Source organism: Botrytis sinoallii, assembly GCF_014898435.1.
Source record: "Botrytis sinoallii strain Bc 23 chromosome Unknown BSIN_001, whole genome shotgun sequence".
Taxonomy (NCBI): domain Eukaryota; kingdom Fungi; phylum Ascomycota; class Leotiomycetes; order Helotiales; family Sclerotiniaceae; genus Botrytis; species Botrytis sinoallii.
In genome coordinates this window covers 2617402-2636980 of record NW_024066028.1, presented here as the reverse complement: position 1 = coordinate 2636980, position 19579 = coordinate 2617402, and the positions used below count along the sequence as shown (strand labels likewise).

At 43.5% G+C, this 19579-nt stretch overlaps 11 protein-coding genes across 11 annotated transcripts; 5 read left to right on the top strand and 6 right to left on the bottom strand.

The window, feature by feature from the left end:
• Window positions 1-570: 570 nt before the first annotated feature.
• On the bottom strand, window positions 571-1812 carry EAF02_000601 (uncharacterized protein; the record flags this gene model as incomplete). The annotated part of the gene is made up of 3 exons (XM_038896649.1): window positions 571-591; window positions 659-1715; window positions 1790-1812. The coding sequence occupies 3 exons, from the start codon at window positions 1810-1812 to the stop codon at window positions 571-573; spliced, it is 1101 nt and encodes a 366-aa protein (XP_038763508.1).
• Window positions 1813-2081: 269 nt separating this feature from the next.
• Window positions 2082-3064, top strand: EAF02_000600 (uncharacterized protein). The gene is made up of 3 exons (XM_038896648.1): window positions 2082-2299; window positions 2358-2470; window positions 2616-3064. Exons 1-3 carry the CDS (start codon window positions 2192-2194, stop codon window positions 2809-2811), a joined length of 417 nt encoding a protein of 138 aa, XP_038763507.1. The 5' UTR covers window positions 2082-2191; the 3' UTR covers window positions 2812-3064.
• Window positions 3065-4216, bottom strand: EAF02_000599 (uncharacterized protein). Its single transcript, XM_038896647.1, has 3 exons — window positions 3964-4216; window positions 3613-3846; window positions 3065-3544 (listed from the first exon to the last, which is right to left on the bottom strand). Exons 1-3 carry the CDS (start codon window positions 4031-4033, stop codon window positions 3198-3200), a joined length of 651 nt encoding a protein of 216 aa, XP_038763506.1. The 5' UTR covers window positions 4034-4216; the 3' UTR covers window positions 3065-3197.
• A 29-nt stretch (window positions 4217-4245) lies between these two features.
• Window positions 4246-5403, top strand: EAF02_000598 (uncharacterized protein). Its single transcript, XM_038896646.1, has 2 exons — window positions 4246-4383; window positions 4460-5403. The coding sequence occupies exons 1-2, from the start codon at window positions 4361-4363 to the stop codon at window positions 5280-5282; spliced, it is 846 nt and encodes a 281-aa protein (XP_038763505.1). The 5' UTR covers window positions 4246-4360; the 3' UTR covers window positions 5283-5403.
• A 26-nt stretch (window positions 5404-5429) lies between these two features.
• Window positions 5430-7379, bottom strand: EAF02_000597 (uncharacterized protein). Its single transcript, XM_038896645.1, has 3 exons — window positions 7297-7379; window positions 6177-7192; window positions 5430-6122 (listed from the first exon to the last, which is right to left on the bottom strand). The coding sequence occupies exons 1-3, from the start codon at window positions 7327-7329 to the stop codon at window positions 6035-6037; spliced, it is 1137 nt and encodes a 378-aa protein (XP_038763504.1). The 5' UTR covers window positions 7330-7379; the 3' UTR covers window positions 5430-6034.
• Window positions 7380-8505: 1126 nt separating this feature from the next.
• EAF02_000596 (uncharacterized protein) lies at window positions 8506-8976 on the top strand (the record flags this gene model as incomplete). The annotated part of the gene is made up of 1 exon (XM_038896644.1): window positions 8506-8976. One exon carries the CDS (start codon window positions 8506-8508, stop codon window positions 8974-8976), a length of 471 nt encoding a protein of 156 aa, XP_038763503.1.
• Window positions 8977-9589: 613 nt separating this feature from the next.
• Window positions 9590-9925, top strand: EAF02_000595 (uncharacterized protein; the record flags this gene model as incomplete). Its single annotated transcript, XM_038896643.1, has 1 exon — window positions 9590-9925. The coding sequence occupies one exon, from the start codon at window positions 9590-9592 to the stop codon at window positions 9923-9925; it is 336 nt and encodes a 111-aa protein (XP_038763502.1).
• A 951-nt stretch (window positions 9926-10876) lies between these two features.
• Window positions 10877-11368, bottom strand: EAF02_000594 (uncharacterized protein; the record flags this gene model as incomplete). The annotated part of the gene is made up of 2 exons (XM_038896642.1): window positions 10877-11256; window positions 11308-11368. The coding sequence occupies 2 exons, from the start codon at window positions 11366-11368 to the stop codon at window positions 10877-10879; spliced, it is 441 nt and encodes a 146-aa protein (XP_038763501.1).
• A 336-nt stretch (window positions 11369-11704) lies between these two features.
• Window positions 11705-13197, top strand: EAF02_000593 (uncharacterized protein; the record flags this gene model as incomplete). Its single annotated transcript, XM_038896641.1, has 2 exons — window positions 11705-12658; window positions 12711-13197. 2 exons carry the CDS (start codon window positions 11705-11707, stop codon window positions 13020-13022), a joined length of 1266 nt encoding a protein of 421 aa, XP_038763500.1. The 3' UTR covers window positions 13023-13197.
• Window positions 13198-15158: 1961 nt separating this feature from the next.
• On the bottom strand, window positions 15159-16347 carry EAF02_000592 (uncharacterized protein; the record flags this gene model as incomplete). The annotated part of the gene is made up of 2 exons (XM_038896640.1): window positions 15159-16197; window positions 16265-16347. The coding sequence occupies 2 exons, from the start codon at window positions 16345-16347 to the stop codon at window positions 15159-15161; spliced, it is 1122 nt and encodes a 373-aa protein (XP_038763499.1).
• Window positions 16348-17909: 1562 nt separating this feature from the next.
• EAF02_000591 (uncharacterized protein) lies at window positions 17910-19258 on the bottom strand (the record flags this gene model as incomplete). Its single annotated transcript, XM_038896639.1, has 3 exons — window positions 17910-18152; window positions 18204-19069; window positions 19186-19258. The coding sequence occupies 3 exons, from the start codon at window positions 19256-19258 to the stop codon at window positions 17910-17912; spliced, it is 1182 nt and encodes a 393-aa protein (XP_038763498.1).
• Window positions 19259-19579: the final 321 nt, after the last annotated feature.

Sequence of the window (19579 nt, the reverse complement as noted above, 5' to 3'; positions counted from 1 at the left end):
CGGATAGGTATTGAGTTATGGGTATCTATAGATGTATATGTATGTACCTATGTATGTATATATTTCCATCTTCCTAGAGAATATGCCGAAAAGTTTGGAATATGAATGAGATTTATTTTGCTGGTCTTGTGGGAGGGAGCAAGGGGGTGCTTTTTTTATTGAATTGGATTGGGCTGGGGAGGGAGAGGGTAGAGGAGAGGATAGGGGGGCGACATAGGTATCGAATGGATGAAGAATGATACGAGTGTGCTAGGAAAAGCCATAGGGAATCAAGGACTAGCGTCACGGTCTGTGAGAAAATTCTGGGGTTGTATTAATTTTGGTTATTCTGCCGTGACTCTGACTCTAACGCCCCACATAAATATGAAGGGTTATTGAATGGAGGTAGGGTGTTTACTCCTCAGTATTGTACGGCGTATCTTTACCTGTACCTATATCTTTCGTCTTTCTTACCATAGGAAAATATCGCTCCAATGAATTGGTATAGTTATAATATTGTCTTCGCTTCCTTTTCTCTACCCCTTTCTATCTCAAATCTGCTCTATTTTCAAAAAACCATGAACGTGATGTCTACGATTTAATCATGAAAATCTATTGAAAAATTAGCACTCATACCTAAGAGAGTAGAATATCCTCTGGGTGCAATAAGAAGACGAACCTGGTTCAAACTTGCAACATCCATACTAGCCATCCTCTTCTGCGCGATATGTCGAGCTCGTATAGAGCGTATACCCATCGGCGTTGATCTTCCACTACTTTCTGAGACTATTGGTGTGCTCTCCTTGGTGGAGGTTTCTGATGTGGAGGATGATTTATGTTTATCTTTCTTGGATTTCTTGGAGGATTTGGAGGTAGAGGTTGTTTCTTCGGTGTCCACGCCTGCTGCTTCTTTCTCTTTTCGCTTCTTCTCTTTCTTTTCCTTTTTGCGTGCCTTCAATGCGGATTCGTCTAAGGTTTCATTTTCTGATTCGGAGGTAGATTTCGATTTCGACTTGCGATCTTTCTTGGATTTTTTCGATTTCTTGGATTCGGACTTGTCTTTATCATCCTCATCTTCACTCTTCCTCTTCTTGCTCTTCTTTTCCTTTTTCTCCTTCTTGCTCTTCTTGCTAGATGTCTTTTCTTCGTCTTCCTGTTCCTCTCTCTTTCGTTTCGACGACTTCTTCTTCTCGGTCACAGGCTCTGGTGATTTCTCTTCCTCCTCCTCATCTGAGCTAGAATCGCTTTCCTCACTACTACTCTCTGCTGCCTTCTCTTTGATCTCCAAAGCTTTAAGTCTCTCCTTCTCTCCATCAATCAAGTCCTGAATTTTATCACCAATCAAAACCCCTCCCTTGACAAATCTAATGCTCCCCCATTTCCTCTCCGCGTAAATCGCTCTCTTCAAGTCATCCCTCCCTTTCTGTTCTTTTTCGATTTCCGCTTCTTCCTTTCCATTCAACCTCCCTAACAAGTTCTGGAAAACGTCTAAACCAGTGCACTCCCCATGTCCTACTCCACTCCCTATTTTCGCACCCAATCCTAATGTATTATCTTTAATCACCACACGAATGTGCGACGCATTAGCTTCGGTATGGAATTCTGCATGCGCGGCGTCTTTTGCTCCAAGATATTCACCAGGTGTCCAGCCCTGTGATTTCATCATGCGATGACCGAAACTGTCGGTATTTCCAGACCATCTTGTATTATTTGGATCGTGGGAGAGTTTTATTTTGCTGGAGAGATGTTTGTTAGTTTGTGATTTATGATGAACAATTCCTTGAGAGGAAGCGATGAAGGGGGAACACACTTCTTGGGAGCAGCGAGGCCCATCTTTGTGGTTAAATTGAGTGTGGTGGTAAAGAATTGAAAATAAAAGAACGTTTAATGTTTTGGTGTTTGATGGATATCGAGAAATCGGAGAAAAAAGTGGTCGGGAACTTTTTGTAAATTTTAGTGGGGTAGGGATATCAAGATAGTAAGCTAGTGTCTGATTGGCTGTGTTGGGGAGCTTGAATTTCACATGCATCTCATCTCATTATCGACTTTCACTTTTCACTCAAACATTTATTCGTTCAATCATCCTCAAGAACTCTTCTCATCTGATACCGTGATTCTCCAATTTCATCTAGAATTCCTCACCTCATTTTGATACACACAGAATCAACTTCTTCACGATACGATCCTCACGTTCCCCATACTCTCATTCGCAATGCCAGGTCAATTTATCATGGATGACGATGCAGAATCCCGCATTTCCTCCCAAGATTCTGTTCCAGATATGGATTTTGTCGAAAGAGCCAACCAAATGATGGCCGGTGTATTGACACCTTTTATATCTTCCTTATACTTACGATAACTAACAAGATATCTTCCAGACGAAAAAGCGCCGTGATGCAAAGCGTAACAAGATTGAAAATGAACGTGCTCAGCGCATCAAGGAAGTCAAGAAGAAGCTTGGTGTTTTGTATGAGAATAAGAAAACCCAAAGGTGTGTCTTGTTCTCTTGCAATTCATCATTCATTTTCATCCGGTGTCCATGTTTTGCACGGGATATGATCCCCGAATTACAGCTGTCTAACTCGAGCTTGGGCTTACACAAAAACTCATATGGTCTATTACTAACGACCAGATAGAGGCAAGCTTCAAAAGGCCCAGTGGAAACAACTTCATTCCCTGAACAAGAAACGCCAAGAGCTTGAACGTCGTATATTGGACAGCATGAAAATCATCGAGAGTAATACTTTGAGCATAGCTCGAGAATTCAACGCTGTTGTTATTGCTCGTTTGAGTGCCATGGAGAAACTGGCCGATATTCAAGACGCTGCTTGAAGATATGTTCGTGGTGTGTACTACGTTTCTGTGTCAGCTATTGATATTGTCATGGGAGAAGGATGACATCTAAGATTCAAACATTGCTATTCATTATCGCTATACACATACTCACTCATAGAACACATACTTATTTTAGGGCGTTGAACACACGGAAAGGGTAATCTGGGTTGGGAGTATGGTCGGAAGATACCCCTGAGAGCTTGCTTATTTATATTGCACATTATTAGCACAATATCAAACACTCATCTTTTCACTGACATGCAGAGTCCAAACACTTCCATAGTCCCATTTAACTTTTCTTCCATGAAGCTTACAATTCCTCATGCCGCTACCTTGGTATCCGTAAAACGCTATGTTACAATCAAAAGCCCTCTCCCCGGTCATCAAAACCCCGTATCATCCTTCCAAAACCCAACAATCCTCCCAAATTCCGCAATCCCATTCCTAACCGAATCAATAATAACCTTAGCAATTCCCTCTCTCTTGCCCTTTCCTTTTCCAGCTCCTCCTGGCATATTCGGTTCCTCGCTCCCCATAGTGGGTAACACATTATCGCTCGCAGACAAAGACACAAAGAGTGCGAATGGTGTCAACCATACACACAATCCGAAATACGAAGCGATCTGCGTGAAATCCGGATATCCAGACGTATCATATATGGAACTTGGGGTTTGAATAGGACCTGCTGCGAAATGACGGAACCAAAGATAGTGGTTTACTATTACTAGAGCTAATGCCTGTTATTAGTTTCCTGTCTGAATTCGAGATTGGGGAAAGGGCGGAGGAAGGAGGACATACCGCATGAAATGAGGAATAGCGGATTGCTCAAGTGGACTACTGGGAATCGCCTCATGTTCCCCAAATAGACCAGATGAGAGAGGATACTCATGATGCTGAGTTTGAAACTAAATCCATCGACCAAACATAAAAGGGCTTGGATCCCAATAATCGCATATATCATTCGAGTCAAGAAGCGCTTTGCCATCACCGTGTGTTCCTCGACGAGCTCGGAAAGATAGTATAATCCAGAGGCTATATCATATACAAAGTCAGTATTCGCACATACATATACAGAAGAAAATAGCATCGCCAATGGATTCAGGAGACGCGACCAAGAAACTCAAGCTCAAGAGGATAGGATAAACTTACCAATGGCAGTAGTCAGGAAACCAAACCCAACCGCCACGCCCAGATATCCGACAATGGGTAAGATCCACATGATGTTTGAAGATTGACAGTGAGATGTTATGAGTGCTGCATAATGTTTGCAGAGGTAAAAAGTGTAAATAGGAGGGGTTCTACGATAGTTAGCTGTTCTTTACCTACCCCAGATATTCGGTTCGGTTGATATTCGGCATACTTTTTCTGGTACTAGAATTTTTATCTTCTTATCGCATTTAATTCGCATCGAGAATTGATAAATTTGTGTGCGACAATTCCATTCATATTATTTCTTAGAAAGTCCAGCGTAAACTTTTGGCATTCACTCTTCCTCGTCTATATTTCCATAAACAATTAAAACCGATACCAATTCTCCAACACTAAAATGTCTCGCCCAGAAGATACACTGTAAGGTTTCCCCTCCTCCCCTCCCCTCCCCTCCATGCGACAATTCCCCATTCCCATCTCTCTAACACACCTCTAGCCCCCCCGACCTCCACTACAATGACACCGAAGCGCGCAAATACACCACCTCCTCCCGAATCCAAAATATCCAAGCGAGCATGACCAACCGGGCCCTCGAGCTCCTCGACCTCACCACTCCCTCCCTCCTCCTCGACATTGGCTGCGGCTCCGGCCTCTCAGGCGAAATCCTCTCCGCCGTGCCCGAAGAAGAAGGCGGACCGCATATTTGGGTTGGAATGGATATTAGTGCTTCTATGCTCGACATCGCATTACAGCGAGATGTAGAGGGTGATTTGATGTTAAGTGATATTGGCCAGGGCGTTCCATTTCGAGCCGGAAGTTTCGATGCTGCGATTAGTATTAGTGCGATTCAATGGCTGTGCAATGCGGAAAGTAGCGAGGTCTCGAGTGCAGGACGACTTTCGAGGTTTTTTGGAGGATTGTATGCTTCGTTGAAGAGAGGAGGGAGAGCTGTGTGTCAATTTTACCCGAAGAATGACCAGCAAAGAACGATGATTACTGGTGCTGCTATCAAGGCTGGTTTCGGAGCGGGTATTTTGGAGGATGATCCGGGAACGAAAAATGCGAAGTTGTACTTGGTTTTGACAGTTGGTGGAGGAGATGTGGAAACTAGTAATGGAGATATTACGGGAATAGTGAAGGGAATGGATGGAGTTGATGTGTTGGATGCTAGGAAGAAGCATAGAGAGAAGGGTAGAAAGGATGTTAAGAAAGGTAGCAAGGCATGGATCTTGGGAAAGAAGGAACAAATGGAAAGAAAAGGAAAGGTGGTTAAGAATTCGAGTAAATATACAGGACGGAAGAGAAACATTGCTTTTTAAAAGGCTTGGTTGGAAAAGTTCACGTATGTATTTGCATGCAATGGCGTTGGGGTGACTGGGGTACGGAGTGTCTATGATATCAGTTATTTTAACAACAATGAAAGACATATTTTGTGGAACAGGGCCTGAATGATGATGATGCTGTGCTCATATTTCTAACAATTGAACCCCGTAAGAATCTTGCTATCTATAAGTCTTCCTACCTGGCCTAGTGTACCACTGTCGAGATAGCAAGATAGTCCAAGAGGGATGTACAGGTAGATGAGATCTTCTCTGTACGTACTCTAGTCTACCTTCACGGCAGTGGTCACCGAAGGGCCAACGGAGCGTCATATACCATTGATGGGAGCAAGCCCCCAAACCCCCATTGCTCGCTACGCTCGAAAGCCTTTTATCGTTGGCCCATCCTCCATGACGTTGAAACTGGAGACAGAAGCGATTGGGCTCCCAATGAAATGATGGGGAGAGATGCGGTAGGAATGGGAGAAGGTTCGAGTTGAAGAACTAAATCTTTGAACCTACATGCCAGTCTTTCTGACTCTTTTCATAATAACAAACGTAGACAACTCTGTTCTCTGTAATCGAAATCATCCCGAACACCTTGATAGCCATGTTGCTAAAATTAGAAACGACAAATATCACTTCAAAGTCAACAAAATATGCGGATATAATGATTTTTTTATGCACTTCAACCCCTTAATGTACACTCCGATCCATATCTAGGGTATTCTTTATACAGTCTATCCACCAATCTATGCAGCCAACTCCATCTTATCCAAAATAGCACGAGTGAATTGGTTAGTTGAGTTGTTTCCTCCCATATCACGAGTTCTAACGGCTCTGTAGTAATATTAGTAATTTGTAAACATATAACTCCTGTTCGGGATCACTTACCCTTCAGCAATAACATCATAAACAGCCTTGGAGATTCTGTTGGCGTGGTCATCAAGACCAAGATGTCTCAAAAGCATAGAACCAGAAAGAATCATAGCAGTTGGGTTGGCTTGATCCTTGCCCTTGATATCTAAACCAACATGACGGCACCCAGGTTCGAAAACAGCAACTTCACGTCCCATGTTGCATCCAGGAACAAGACCTGGACCACCAACCAAAGCAGCACCAACGTTGGACAAAATTCCTCCGTACAAGTTAGGCATGACCATAACATCGAATTGTTGTGGTCTGGATACACATTGCATAGATGCATTGTCGACAATCATATCGTTGGTCTCCAAAGTGGGGTAGTCCTTAGCAACATCGTTGAAGGTTTTGCGGAAAAGACCATCTGCAAGCTTCATGATGTTGGCCTTGTGAATACAGGTAACCTTCTTACGGTTGTTGGCAAGAGCAAAACTGAATGCAAATTTGGCAATTCTCTCAGACTTAGCGCGGGTAATGATCTTGAGAGATTCAACAACACCTGGAACAGATTGATGTTCCAATCCAGAGTATTCTCCCTCAGTGTTCTCACGAATAATGCAAAGATCGACATCCTTGTGGCGAGTGTTGTAACCTGGGATGTTCTTGATGAGAACAATGGATGCGTAGATATCGAGTTCTTGTCTGAGTGCGACGTTGAAAGATTGGTGACCAGATCTCTCGACAGGTGTGTGCAAGATACCCTTAAGACCAAGCTTATTTCTCTTCAAGGATGCTATTGACTCCCGGAACAAGTCCTCGGAGTGTTTGTCTCCAGTTTCAACACCAGATACATCAACTTGTTCCCACTCGACCGGCACATTGTCTGCTTTGAAAATTGTCTTTACAGACTCAGCAACCTCGGCTCCGATACCGTCACCAGGAATTAAAGTAACGGTATATTTTCCACCATACTTTGTAGGCTTGAAGATATCGGATTGAACAGTTGCGAAAGTTCTAGTGGGAGCGACGTGGGCGGTTCGCAAAAGGCTCTGATAAGAAGTTGGTATTAGCTTGTGACAAACTAAGAGAGAGACATAGACATGATCTGCAAATTAAGAATATGCAATTGAGAATTCCTGATTAATTTACATACTTGCGCCGACCTGACAGAGTTTCTTGCCAGCATCTTGAAAATGAGAGAATATTAAGGATTTTTGGTAGGTTGATTGTGTTAAAGAAAGCCGTAAATATTCAGTTGGTCGGAATACCCGTGAAAAGGTAGAGTTTAACCCGGCTGGAGATAATCAGCCTTTACCTAATTGGGAAACGGCATGTGGAATCGGTTTTGTCACGGAGCGGAATTTCACGCTTCACTTGATTTTTTCACATTAATTAATCTTCGGAAATTCTAACCAAGTATCAACATACGCACATCTACGAAGTACAAAGTAGACTGATATGATCCGTATATATTGTTTCTTGAATGTCTGTTTTGGTATTATCATGAAATAGTAGAGAAGATATTAGAACTTTTTTTCTAATTCCTTATATAAATCGACATAGGTACCGTCGTTTCAATATTTGATGGGAAATTATAAATGCCATTACGTTTACTACCTATCTAGGTATCTAGCACGTGTCTATGGAGAGTGGGTGCTTCATCGATATTCAATATGACGCTCCTCTGGGTCACTGCCGTGGAGGCGAGGGTTGTTTTGCTTTGCTCTAGTTCTAGAAGAGTATATGTATACACGTTAGAACTTCAATTAATCATACTCTTATTCTTGTTATACGCTACTGTCTGTATCATCGAGGGGTAGTCTCGCCTTGCGGGGAAAGCTCGGGCTCTATTCTCATGAACGCTCATTATTTCTATGCATGACAAAATTGAAAGGAGACGAAGTAGTCTCTCTCTCATTCAACTTCAGTGAAATGTTCGATATTCTCAAGTATTAGTTGATGTATTAGAATACTTGGGTACCAGGTGACGGGCATTCGGGTGAGGTAACAATACAGGCTTGCAATGACTTGCCCTTGTCTCTGCACAAAGCCTAAAAATACTCGTATAGACAGACGTATTAAGTTTCAGGTCTCGAAAAATTTAGAGAATATTGGGTCTATAAGGAAGTTAGGAGGTTAGTCCTCTGGGCAATTCAATCCCGGCTTCTAGAATGTTGTGGGAAAAAGTAGTAGAGTCAAGTTCACAAAGCCATTGTTCTCATGATTCATGGAGCCGTTCCCAGCATATCCCGAAACGGGGCATAATCAATTCTTTGACAACCTAGATATCTTTTCGATTGTTAACGACATAACTTACTCCCTGAAAATCTATGACAGAGCCCAAGATGCCAATCACTCAAACATGACAGCTGAACGCAAGTCAATACCCTGCGAGTTAATCAACACCTACTATCAAATATGTAACCATGTTACGACATCTCTTCATCACTCTACTCGCACCATACTATCCAAATCCTCCGATCCTAAGTCTTCCACTTCCTCTGAAAAAACCATAACCTGTCCACAAGCGATCCATAACCTATCACTCCCTCCTCCACTGGATCAACGGCAAAAATCTGAAAGAACACTTTGTCCCTCGATCCTGAAACGTACACTCATAAATTCAGGATATGGATGTCCAGATTGCGAGCCAAAGTATCATCAATCAACCGATTATGTTACGACGGGACAAGGTCGCCGGGATGAGAAAATAGTGGACGAAGAGAAAATAAAAAAGAAGAGGCTCGAGTGGTGTATGCTTGCTATTACGGAATGGGAGGCTAGGAAAAAGAAAAGGCAGCATGCGGCGGGCTCATCGGGAAGGGATGATTGATCAATTCAGAAAGAATAGAAGATGATGGACTGAAATTAGTACTTTACAATATAACCAAATTTCATCTGCTAAGATCGCAGATTTGAGAAGTTACAAGACTCTTGGGTAGTGCTGTCTCTTTATACGTAGATATTGCTATTTCTAACAATAGAGTGTGCTAGCCCTTCAAATACTTAAAATGTTGTGTTTCTGAGTTGGCGTAATTGTGATAACTTCCAAGCAATCTTGACCTTCTATCCGCATGAACCTTAAGCTCTTTCTCTTGCCTTTCAATATTGTAGTGTTTAGACAACGATTTATTATAAGCCTTTGATCGCCCTTTCCATAGCTTTACATGATTGGTAGGATCGTAGTGGGAAAATTGAAGGGTATGGTAGGCTTGATGACCGGGAAAGGCGGCTGACATTGACAATAGAGTTGTAGGATGAGGTCGATAATCGAAAAAATTAGTGGGTATTACCATTTGCGGTGCTGTGCTTAGGTTTGGATCGATGGAGAGATTATTCGGAGGAGGAATAGTATCAAGATATGTGACATTCTCATCCACTGTCCCCACTCAGATCCAACTACAGCAACAATCAGACTATTTATATCACCTCAACTCGAACATTTGATGCTATCTTACGCTCAGCGGGAGAACGCGAGGCAAAGACAATCGGGATCCTCTGTAGATATAATTCCACAAACCAATGACAGCTATCTCAAAATCGGAGGGATTCCGAAGCAAATATACGGCTTAGCCACACCACAAGTTGTGGAGATGGAATTCTGCACGAGCCCGTTATCAAATTACAGCGATCTAGAAATTGAGGAGAGCCTTGAGCAAACATATGGCTCAACCTTGGCACCGGTTGGAGTCAACTCTTTGCGAGCCTATCGTCAAATGACAGCAATCTGGAAAGCGAGGAAGCCGGAAGCAGATAGACAGTTCAACTTAGCCATGGGTTGAAGCAGGGTTTTCTGGCGGGCCCATCATCAAACCCACTAGTCCCCCTGTCCAATACGATGGACTTGGGCCTTCCGATGGATATAGGCAAGGGGGAAGGCTTGAGGCGGACAAATGAGTTCCAGCAACCACGTAAAGTGCCTACAGCCTCTCCCAACCATTCTGGAAACCTGCAATTAATATTATAAAGGTTCCACATGTGATTCGCCCATCTTAAATGATGAACAAATTTATCTCTCTGATCATGAAATAAACCCAGGGCTTGGAATGCTGTCGGCAAAACAATGCAAGTATATTCCTCATTGTTTTCTGAAAGTGCGTGCCACATAGTTTCATCTACAGACTCCAGAGATGATTCCGGAGAAAGGGTTCCTTGCAGCTGACCCATCATCTCAACACGAACTTTCTCGATTAAACCCTGGAACTCAACAGTGGGAACTTGCTTCGACCTTTTTTTTTTTAACTTCATGAAGATTGAGGATGTAGCGAAGTACAAAATTGCTGAAGCTTTGGCTTAGAAGCAAAAAATGAGAGGCTAACATGTAGCATCCTTGAAGAGAATGGTGGTTTGACGGTGTTCGTATGTAAAGTGTAGTATTCGTAAGCCAGGAGGAAACGGTGCCAATCACTGAATATCTCCCACTCTGCCTTCTCATCCTCAAATAAACGGCAGGTTAACGAAATCTTGGATGTCGTTCTTTCCATGCCCAACGGCTGGAAACACTGCCGTGAAATTTCGAAAAATATGTTCGAATTCAGAGGAAATCAATTGAGATCGTTTTCGCGCGAATGAGAACGACATTAGGATCCCCATCACTGATTCATATGATGGTCTTTCAGTCATTTACTAGGATACCTCAAAAATATAGCAAACATTTGAAAAGAATGACTTGTTCCCTCAAACTAATTGTGATATAGGAAATCCTCCTCGGTTTGCATCTATAGAGTTGGTAGTTATCTGGCTCCAACCGGAGCATACCCTTGCTGCGTATCCCCAAGTCCAACGTTTAAGCCCTTCCTCTTGTCAACAACTTTTCTCACCGCTGCCCAACCAAGCAAGCCTACAGTACCAGCAATGAAAGTCAGTACCACAATCTGATCCTTTCTGCTATCTCGTTGAAAGCACGTTGTGAAAACATCTTTCTCCTCGGCCTCTTTGCATATTGGTAGTCGCTGAGCGAGACAGAATGCTCGATTACACATAGTACATGTTGCAGCTGGGGCACGAGAGTCGTGCTTCGAGTCTGATTTATCGGATGAAGAGCTCGAATGTGAAGACAAGGGAATGATGGTGCTATTCGTAAAGCAAGTACATTTGCAAAAAGACGGCGGTGCTTTTATAAGAATTAGCAAATAGGGATCGACAATCTTGAACAGGTACCTACAGTCCGCTATTGTTGCAACAATCAATGTACACAATAAAAGCAAGAAGTATATGCCCCTCATCTTTGTCATTTAGGGATATGTCAAGCACTTTGAATTCTGGGTATCTTAGATTACTCAAATATTGGTGAGATTCCTGTTGATGGATGAGAGAGCTTCCAATTAATTTGCTCCAACAAAAAGACCTCTCGATGTCACAATTGATTATCTGGTGAAGTTGTTACTGTCATTTTATTGCGATGCGATGATGCGCTTCCCCGGTTGTAAGTCCAAGGGTCTGCACATAATAATTCATTTGGGCTAGTACTTTTAAGGACTAGCTCGTTTGATCCAAAAAGTTCAAGCTCAAAGAGATATCCAAATAACATCATTGCACTTCAAACTACCAATTCACACACAATGCGTCGAATAACGAGAATAGATAGGTCTGTTGACCTCTTACGTACCAGGTCTATATCACAAAATCCGTTCGCATATCGTTGCTCAGCATGCAGAAACCAGACTTCTTCATTCTCAACTTCTTTAAGAGGGGCAGACAAAGAATCACTTGGCCAGCGAGTGCGACGAAGTTTATTCAAACAATCCACCGCCACATCTTCAGATCCTTACACCGGGCCTAGTCAACTGTTGGCGAAAGAAGCGGAACCAAAATTTGAACGGAAAGAGATAAGAGCACCTGAGGACGCTGAAGATTATCAGCCGGCAGACAATGGAAAGGAATTGGAAGTTATTGGTGGCTACGAGGCTTCCTGGGGCGAGGAGTTGGATGCCCAGTATCCATACAAACTGTTCTTTCCAGAAGAAAAGATCAAAAGTCCTGCAAAAGCGACCGCGGCATTACATCGTGCTTTAGTCGAAGTTTTCGCCTTGAGACAAGCTGGAAGGCCACTGTCGGAAATTTCTCAGACTCAGCCCGGTACTGATTTTACTGAGAATGTACAGATCAATCCTTCGGACTCGGGTGCTATTTTACAGTTTTTAGAAAATGGTTCTCTAGAACAGATAATCCAACCATTGGCACCCCCCATGAAGCCTTCCAAAAAAAGCAAGCAAAAACGTAAAGCTCGTCTCGCTGCAACCTCCTCCATCGATGAGACCTCAGAGAAGACTGCGCCTACGGAGTCTGAAGAAGATGTAGCTGCCGATAGGTCGCCCGTAGATCCTTTACACCCAGAACCTACACCCAAGATTGACGAGACTGTGAAGAGAGAAAACCCCACAGAATCGGAAGAAGATGTCGCTGCGGATCGTTCAACTGTGGACCCATTGAAGGATAGCGCTGAAGCGCTGGTCGCATCTTGGGGAAATTCGTGGCTCAAGATTTCTCTCGCTGACCCAGCCATCAAATTTGCTGTAGGTTACATCACAAAAACATTTGATGAAGCATTTTACTGATAATTTACAGGTTGTTAAACGCACAATGCAATTAACAGGTCAAAGAATACCCGATCATGCCATCAATCATTCAAATACGGCAGAAAAGCTCTTACAACATCTCATCGCTCCACCCAAACCTCCAACCCTTAATAAAGCCTTGGAAGAGGAACAGATACTGTCATTGCCAAATGTCAGTGTTATTGGAAAACGTGTTACACCAATTGACAAGGAACGAAACATTGGCAGGTTGAAGGTCATCAGGCAAGAGTTCAAATCTCGAGGATTATCACAATCCCAAGATAGTGGATGGACTGGTCGCCAGCGTAATAAGGAAATATGATCTGTTTAATTTGTACAGTACTCTATCATGACAAAATGTATTCTGCCACAAGATTATTAAAGACAATCAGGCACATGCACTATTCCTTGACTTTGCACTGATTATTCTATTCAGACTTTTGCTTCAGGCTCCCTTCAAGACATTTGTGGTCTCCTTCAGTCAAGTTTGTAACTTTATGATCTTCCAACCTCGTCATTAGTTGCAGATGTGAATTGAATTAATGAGATGTAATGTATAAACAGTAAAAAACAGTGGGGGACGGCAAGTGCTCCTACTGCCACCTTCATGTACATTACATGCTCTAAGCTTCAATAAGTGTTGTTATTTATACTTGGCCGGTCATGATCACATCCTCACACGTTTTTTACTTCACTCTGCACCCCCCACAAAGTCGTTCTGCAGTCGTCATATCCTTCTCATTGTTTCATGCAGTGTCATTCTAAACTTCTTAATTTGCAGCGGAAGTTCCATTCAGTTCAATTCCCCTTTGCAGGTTCAATTCTCAATGACTCTGCTTGCGCCATTCATTGAGACTCACAAGCTGACTCCGTCAAGAGCACAACTTTGATCCAGTGACATGATAGAGAAACGGTTCTTCTTTTTAGGTCGTTGAACTATATTTCTACAAAACCCTTCTCTGTTTGTTTCCGTCGCTTACATCTATCTTTCGAATTCCCCTCACAAGCTAGCTACCATTCTACTATCAAAATAGAAACGTACATAAAATATCCTAAAATATCCATTCGTCGAGACTACTCTGAAATCTAGATGTACTGAATGCTGAACCGTGTCTCTCCAAGAAATGTCTATATCATTCCCTGCCCCTTTATACTTATCCGACTTCCCCTACACAACAGTCTCATATTCTTGTTCGATATTCGTCAGCAGCAGCCGAGCTTTAGATTTCCAGCTCTTCGAAATGCTTTTGATTATTCAATTTTTATAATACTCTTCAAGAGCCTGAAAAAATTCGTTGTATACTGTAATATATGAGCCTCTGGTGAGTACAACCGCCTCTATGAAGAGGCAATTGTAAACCAATATCTTAACACAATTCATCTGAACAGACAATGGAAATTTAATCATTTCCAAGATTTTAGAACGAGTACCTACCAAATCCAGTTCGAAGACTCTCATCCCATCCCAGAAGAAAATCCTGTGCTAATCTCTTGAGAAAGAAGACCAATGAGTATGCTAGCCTGTCAAACAAGATAGGAGGCGTGTAATATTTGCGAGTTAATTTTTAGAAGATGAATTGGATACCTAGGAATGCAAAAGTTCGAATGAAAGTGAACATGCATGCAAGCTGTCGTATAGGTAATATGTATACAAGAATTGCCAACACATGAAGTGAATGTGTCATGACAAAAGGATCTAGTTAGCTATTGGCTTGTTGGGAATCCAGGTATCGAAGATGTCAGTAGGGAATAATTCAAGTCACATCACATCGCATCACACACGACATCACACACACACATCACATATCTCACAAAAATCCTCATCCCCCCAAAAACGGAACCCAGTTCGGGGAAAATAATAAAATGACATTTTCGAAGCCCCAGCAGAAATCTCCCACCTTCAAAAAAAGACAGAGACTCCCACCTAAACCTTATCTAAACCATGCCATCCCCCTAAAAAAATCGAACCATTATTGTCCCCCGTCCTAGCCACCAAAATCTCCCCGAGGAGAAAATCCCAGCAAACTATTCCCAAGCTCCAATAATGTTCGACATCTGTGGTGAAAATAAGTTGAGGAAAATCTCGGCATAGCCGAGAGTCCAAAATCTTATATTTTGTGTTCGGTATCCCAAAATGTGTCTGCCGATCAGATATCGATATCTATGATATGATATGATATGACGACGACGTAGAAGTGAAAAATATATGGTTTTTTATGTATACTTATTGAAAAATAAGAATGAATCGAAGTTTCCAACGGCGCAAAAGTCTAGCGCAATCTGTGTACTGCAAAAAGTCTAGTCTAAGAGACGAGTATAAATGCAACAAGAAGAGTCTAAGAAATATAGAGAGGTATCGCTACAATCAGTCAAACAGAATGTTACGAGACGAAATTCTTCGTAAGCAGCGTGTCATCCTGTTCTCGGCGCGATATCGTAGGCAGTGGTATGGAGCCACTTACAATTGCGCAAGCGCAATATCGGCAGCATAAGCCAAAGCGAACGCATCTCTCTTAGCCTTGCGGCAAGGTTGTCCTGGGCGTCCGCACCATGCCTCAGCATTGGCCTCAGCCTCCGCAAGAGCTTCGCGCTTGCATGGTTGACCGGGGCGTCCGCACCAGGCCTCAGCAGTGGGCTCAGCAAGCGCCTCAGCAATAGCTTCGGCAGCACGCTTGACGGCACGGCAAGGTTGTCCAGGACGTCCGCACCAGGCCTCGGCTTCGGGATCGGCCTCACGCTTCTCCTTGCATGGTTGTCCGGGGCGTCCGCACCATGGCTCAGCAGTACGCTTACATGGTTGTCCGGGACGTCCGCACCAAGCTTCGGCCTCGGCAAGAGCCTCTCTCTTGCATGGTTGTCCAGGGCGTCCGCACCAGGCCTCAGCATCGCGCTTGCATGGTTGTCCGGGACGTCCACACCAGGCCTCAGCCTCGCGGGCAACGACTTCGGAAACCTCACGGGTCTCGATGTTGAGGGACTCGAGGAATGCATCGGCATCCTCGACGGTCTCGGCAGTAGCCTCGGCAAGATCTCTTGCGAGTCTCTTGGCCTCGAAGCAAGCTCCTCCAACCATGTTGCATCTCTTGATGGCAGCCTCGGAAATATCGGCTTCGGCATCACGTTTGCAAGGTTGTCCTGGGCGTCCACACCATGGCTCAGCGAAAGCCTCAGCGACGGCCTCAGCAGCGCGCTTGTTCTTGTGGCAAGGTTGTCCGGGACGTCCACACCAAGCTTCGGCCTCGGCCTCGGCGAGAGGAGTACGTTTGCATGGTTGTCCGGGACGTCCGCACCAGGCTTCTGGGAGAGCCTCGCGCTTACATGGCTGACCTGGGCGTCCGCACCATGGCTCAGCATCACGCTTACATGGTTGTCCGGGACGTCCACACCAAGCTTCGGCTTCTGGGGTACGCTTGCATGGTTGTCCTGGGCGTCCGCACCATGCCTCAGCGACAGGGGCAGCGACGGCGACGGCCTCACGCTTGCATGGTTGACCGGGTCTAGAAATGTAAGTTAGTAACGAATTCTGTTAAGAGATAGATATAAGGGAAAGGAAGATAATCTTACCTTCCACACCATGGCTCTGGGACCGCAACAGCGGTGGCAGTAGCAGCCAAGATAGCGAGAGCGATTGCGTTTGTGAACTTCATAATGAATGTAGTTTGAAGGTAATTGATTTTTAGAGTGAGTGTGGGTGTGAAATCTTAAAGATTGAATATGGGTAAGGAGAAAAGAAGAATCGTATCAAAAGCAACGAAGTTGACGTGATTTATAGATGATTGGATTTTGCGCTGTTCAGAGTAAACAAGATGATGAACCGGGAACTCCGTACCTGCGAGCCCAAAGAATCTTTGAAGAGATGTCTTTCTATTGAAGATTGAAGAGGAAAATTTCCTATAATGGGTCTCAATAAGTTCGGGGCGGGAGAAAAGGTACTGTGACGACAAAGGCTTTGGAAACAATTCTTTGGGGGGGGGGGGGGGGGGGGGCGAACACTCTATATCCACGTAGTGGGTTCGACATGATGGCCAGAAACTTTGCTGTCCACTCCATGAACAGAGTTTTTACAGAGTTTGAAGAAGCAATCTCCAAATCGATTGCGGAATCGATTATCATCTCAACTTATGGCTCATTGAGCCGATGTCAACTTCATTTCATCTCATGTGTAGATACCCACACCCCTTCGACTAAGGGCAACTTTTCTTAAATTTCCAGCATGATTCACTCACTTTGCAGAAAATTTCTTCTGCATCAGAAGACTTTTCTGACACTAACAGAGAATCGAATCAAAATTTCAAAGAAGACTGTTTCAGATTCTATGGGGATGTACAAAGAGTGAATGTCTCGTGACTTTCATGGAAAAAAGAAGTACTCTATTGAGTACTTCATTAAGATCTTATTGAGTACCCCTTTTGTACTCGCTTAAAAATAAGAAGAGCACAACACACGTTTTTTCCTCATTCATCCCCTCGTCCCACCCAATGAATTGACATACATCAACAGAAAGCGAGTACGAAGTGAAGGAATTTCCTGACTAAAGATGAATCTAGAAGGCATCAAGAAAATTCTAGAACGGGCTTATCACTAGAGCCGCAGGAGCTTGTTTGTTGCATTGTAGACTAACTACTTTCTTTGGTTGATTACATGGAGGCCAAAAGAGGCAAACATGAAGACAAACATGAGGAAACACACGATATTCTTTGATGAGTTGTGATGGACAAGTAGAAGCATAACAATAGCCCCGGAAGTAGCGAGCAAATCGCCACAAGATTAAGGGGCCTAGACGTGTTGAGAGTTTTGATCGGGACGAGAAAGATGAGATATCAAGATTCAGGATTGGACTTGGTCTGATCCATGAGCTTTTACGAAGCGCGTGGGGATTATTTTGGGGTGAAAGAATTATGGCAGAATTGGTGCAATGCTTTAAACAGACCAAACAAACTGAACCTAGGTAACCATTAATTTACTTGGCGTCTACTTACTGCAATGTTAAGATGTTCAAGTGCCAAGGATCCCTAGGGAATCATGTGCAATATGAACACAGCAATAACATACATCCGAACCAAGAACTATGTGATGAAATCTTCAGAACCACCTGCAGCCATTGACTTCAGGGCTATGGAGCTAATTGCCTCTTGAATTGAAATGTAATCGAACTTTTTTCTAAGCTACAAATATTTTGTTACAACATCTACCCAGAATTTTACTATGCTCATCGACCATTCTTCTTATTTCTCCTTGTTGCTTTGCCATTGCCGTTAATTGCAGTGGTCTTAACCTTCTCAAGAACTTCAAAATCATCAGCACCGGAACTGCTGGATGCTTCTTCAACCTCTTCATATTCTTCCTCGACTGGAGTTTTGTTCAAGACGCGACCAATAGTTTTATTGAAAGCGAAGATTGGTAAGCGGAAAAGTGCAGTTTCTCTCATGGAAGGGGCAGGCAGCTCGTCAAGCTAAATTGTAAGTTAGTGAGATATTTTGGAATGAGTTAAGGAGCCACTTACATCAAGCAAAAATTCTTGGGTTTTGCCATCCTCGTCAGCTTGTTCCAAGTAAACATTGTTTGCAGAGTCAACCACGAGAATTTTGCCATTTTCAGCAACGACTCTCTTCTTTGGCCCAGTAATGGAGGTTGGAGTTCCGGGTGCTGATGCCTTAGCCTTCTTGACTTTCTTTTCAGTCTTGTCAGTCTTGGTAAACTTCTCTTGCTTGCGTCGCGCTCTGCGGTTCATTGGTTGCATAGGATCGGCATCACCATCGGTATCGGTTCCAGGTGTAGCGACTCCATCGAGGCCAGGAATATTGAGATTGGGATTTCCACCCCATGCAGCGTTTCTTGCAAATGTGATGTATCTTTCAACAAACTCGCGCTGTCTTTTCCAACTCAAATAGAGCGCGAGGTAATGACCTCCACCTCCAACGAAGATGAAGAGGCCTACAAGCACTGAGCCAAAGCCAGGACGGAATCGAGCATAGTAGTATCCAGTGCCCTTCCACTTTGGAAATCCATTTCTCAAGAAGTGATCATAACGTGCGCGACCCTCTCCCAAAAGAATTTTATTTATGAGACCCAAACGTGTGAATCGATCGCTAGCTTGTTGGTAATGTGCCTTGATTTCAGCTTGCGAAGGACCCTTTGAGACATTGGCACCAGACTTCTTGTTCTTAGACTTTTCGTCCTTTCCTGTAGATTTACCGGCGACGAATTGAGCCTTGACCTTATCAGGATGTTGAGTACGGGACTTCTTCTTGTATGCAGCTCTTATTTCCTCTTGGTTGGCAGATGGTTTGATGTCGAGGAGATCGTAAAATGTAACCTCAGGGCCGTCATGGGTAGCGACTTCGTTCTGCAGACGAAAGATTTCCTGGTCTATAATTTGCTATGAGCTAATTGATCCATTCAAAGTTGTGCAAGACGTAATCAAGGTGAGGAATTGGGTCGAAATTGTCAAATATCAATGGGATGGGCTATATGAGCCAACTCACCTTCTTTACTCCATGCCGCAACAAAGGCCAAAAGGCAGGCCAATATGGCGAAGGTATAGAAAGAACCTCTCATCTTGGTAGAATGAAGAAGAAGTTACGAGTATCGATTAGAAGAAGCACACCGATGATGTGTCCCTTCTGTTATCAATACTTTCCTACTTTCTTATTAAATTCTAGGACCTTTCTTCTGGTGAACGGAATTATATAAAGATGACAGCGAGATTTTTAGGAACCAGACAAGGATGACCGCTTAGTGAAATTCTGGACTTGAGTGGATTTTAGCTCATTGGGTAGACTCGGTATAGGTAGTAGGTACGAAGGTATATGGAATAAGTTATGTTACACCGTCTTCGCCAGCCGGGATCAGTTTGTGTGGGCAGAATGATTCTATTGA

What these genes read in the sequence shown, in the direction of transcription:
- EAF02_000600 (XM_038896648.1), top strand. Translation starts at nt 2,192, where the DNA reads ATGCCAGGTCAATTTATCATGGATGACGATGCAGAATCCCGCATTTCC. An exon ending in CCAACCAAATGATGGCCGGT is followed by an intron (nt 2,300 to 2,357) that starts GTATTGACACCT and finishes GATATCTTCCAG; the next exon opens with ACGAAAAAGCGCCGTGATGC. An exon ending in GAGAATAAGAAAACCCAAAG is followed by an intron (nt 2,471 to 2,615) that starts GTGTGTCTTGTT and finishes ACGACCAGATAG; the next exon opens with AGGCAAGCTTCAAAAGGCCC.
- EAF02_000599 (XM_038896647.1), bottom strand. Translation starts at nt 4,033, where the DNA reads ATGTGGATCTTACCCATTGTCGGATATCTGGGCGTGGCGGTTGGGTTT. An exon ending in TTTCCTGACTACTGCCATTG is followed by an intron (nt 3,847 to 3,963) that starts GTAAGTTTATCC and finishes TATATGATATAG; the next exon opens with CCTCTGGATTATACTATCTT. An exon ending in GCTATTCCTCATTTCATGCG is followed by an intron (nt 3,545 to 3,612) that starts GTATGTCCTCCT and finishes AACAGGCATTAG; the next exon opens with CTCTAGTAATAGTAAACCAC.
- EAF02_000598 (XM_038896646.1), top strand. Translation starts at nt 4,361, where the DNA reads ATGTCTCGCCCAGAAGATACACT. An exon ending in TCTCGCCCAGAAGATACACT is followed by an intron (nt 4,384 to 4,459) that starts GTAAGGTTTCCC and finishes ACACACCTCTAG; the next exon opens with CCCCCCCGACCTCCACTACA.
- EAF02_000597 (XM_038896645.1), bottom strand. Translation starts at nt 7,329, where the DNA reads ATGCTGGCAAGAAACTCTGTCAGGTCGGCGCAA. An exon ending in ACTCTGTCAGGTCGGCGCAA is followed by an intron (nt 7,193 to 7,296) that starts GTATGTAAATTA and finishes ACTTCTTATCAG; the next exon opens with AGCCTTTTGCGAACCGCCCA. An exon ending in TATGATGTTATTGCTGAAGG is followed by an intron (nt 6,123 to 6,176) that starts GTAAGTGATCCC and finishes ATATTACTACAG; the next exon opens with AGCCGTTAGAACTCGTGATA.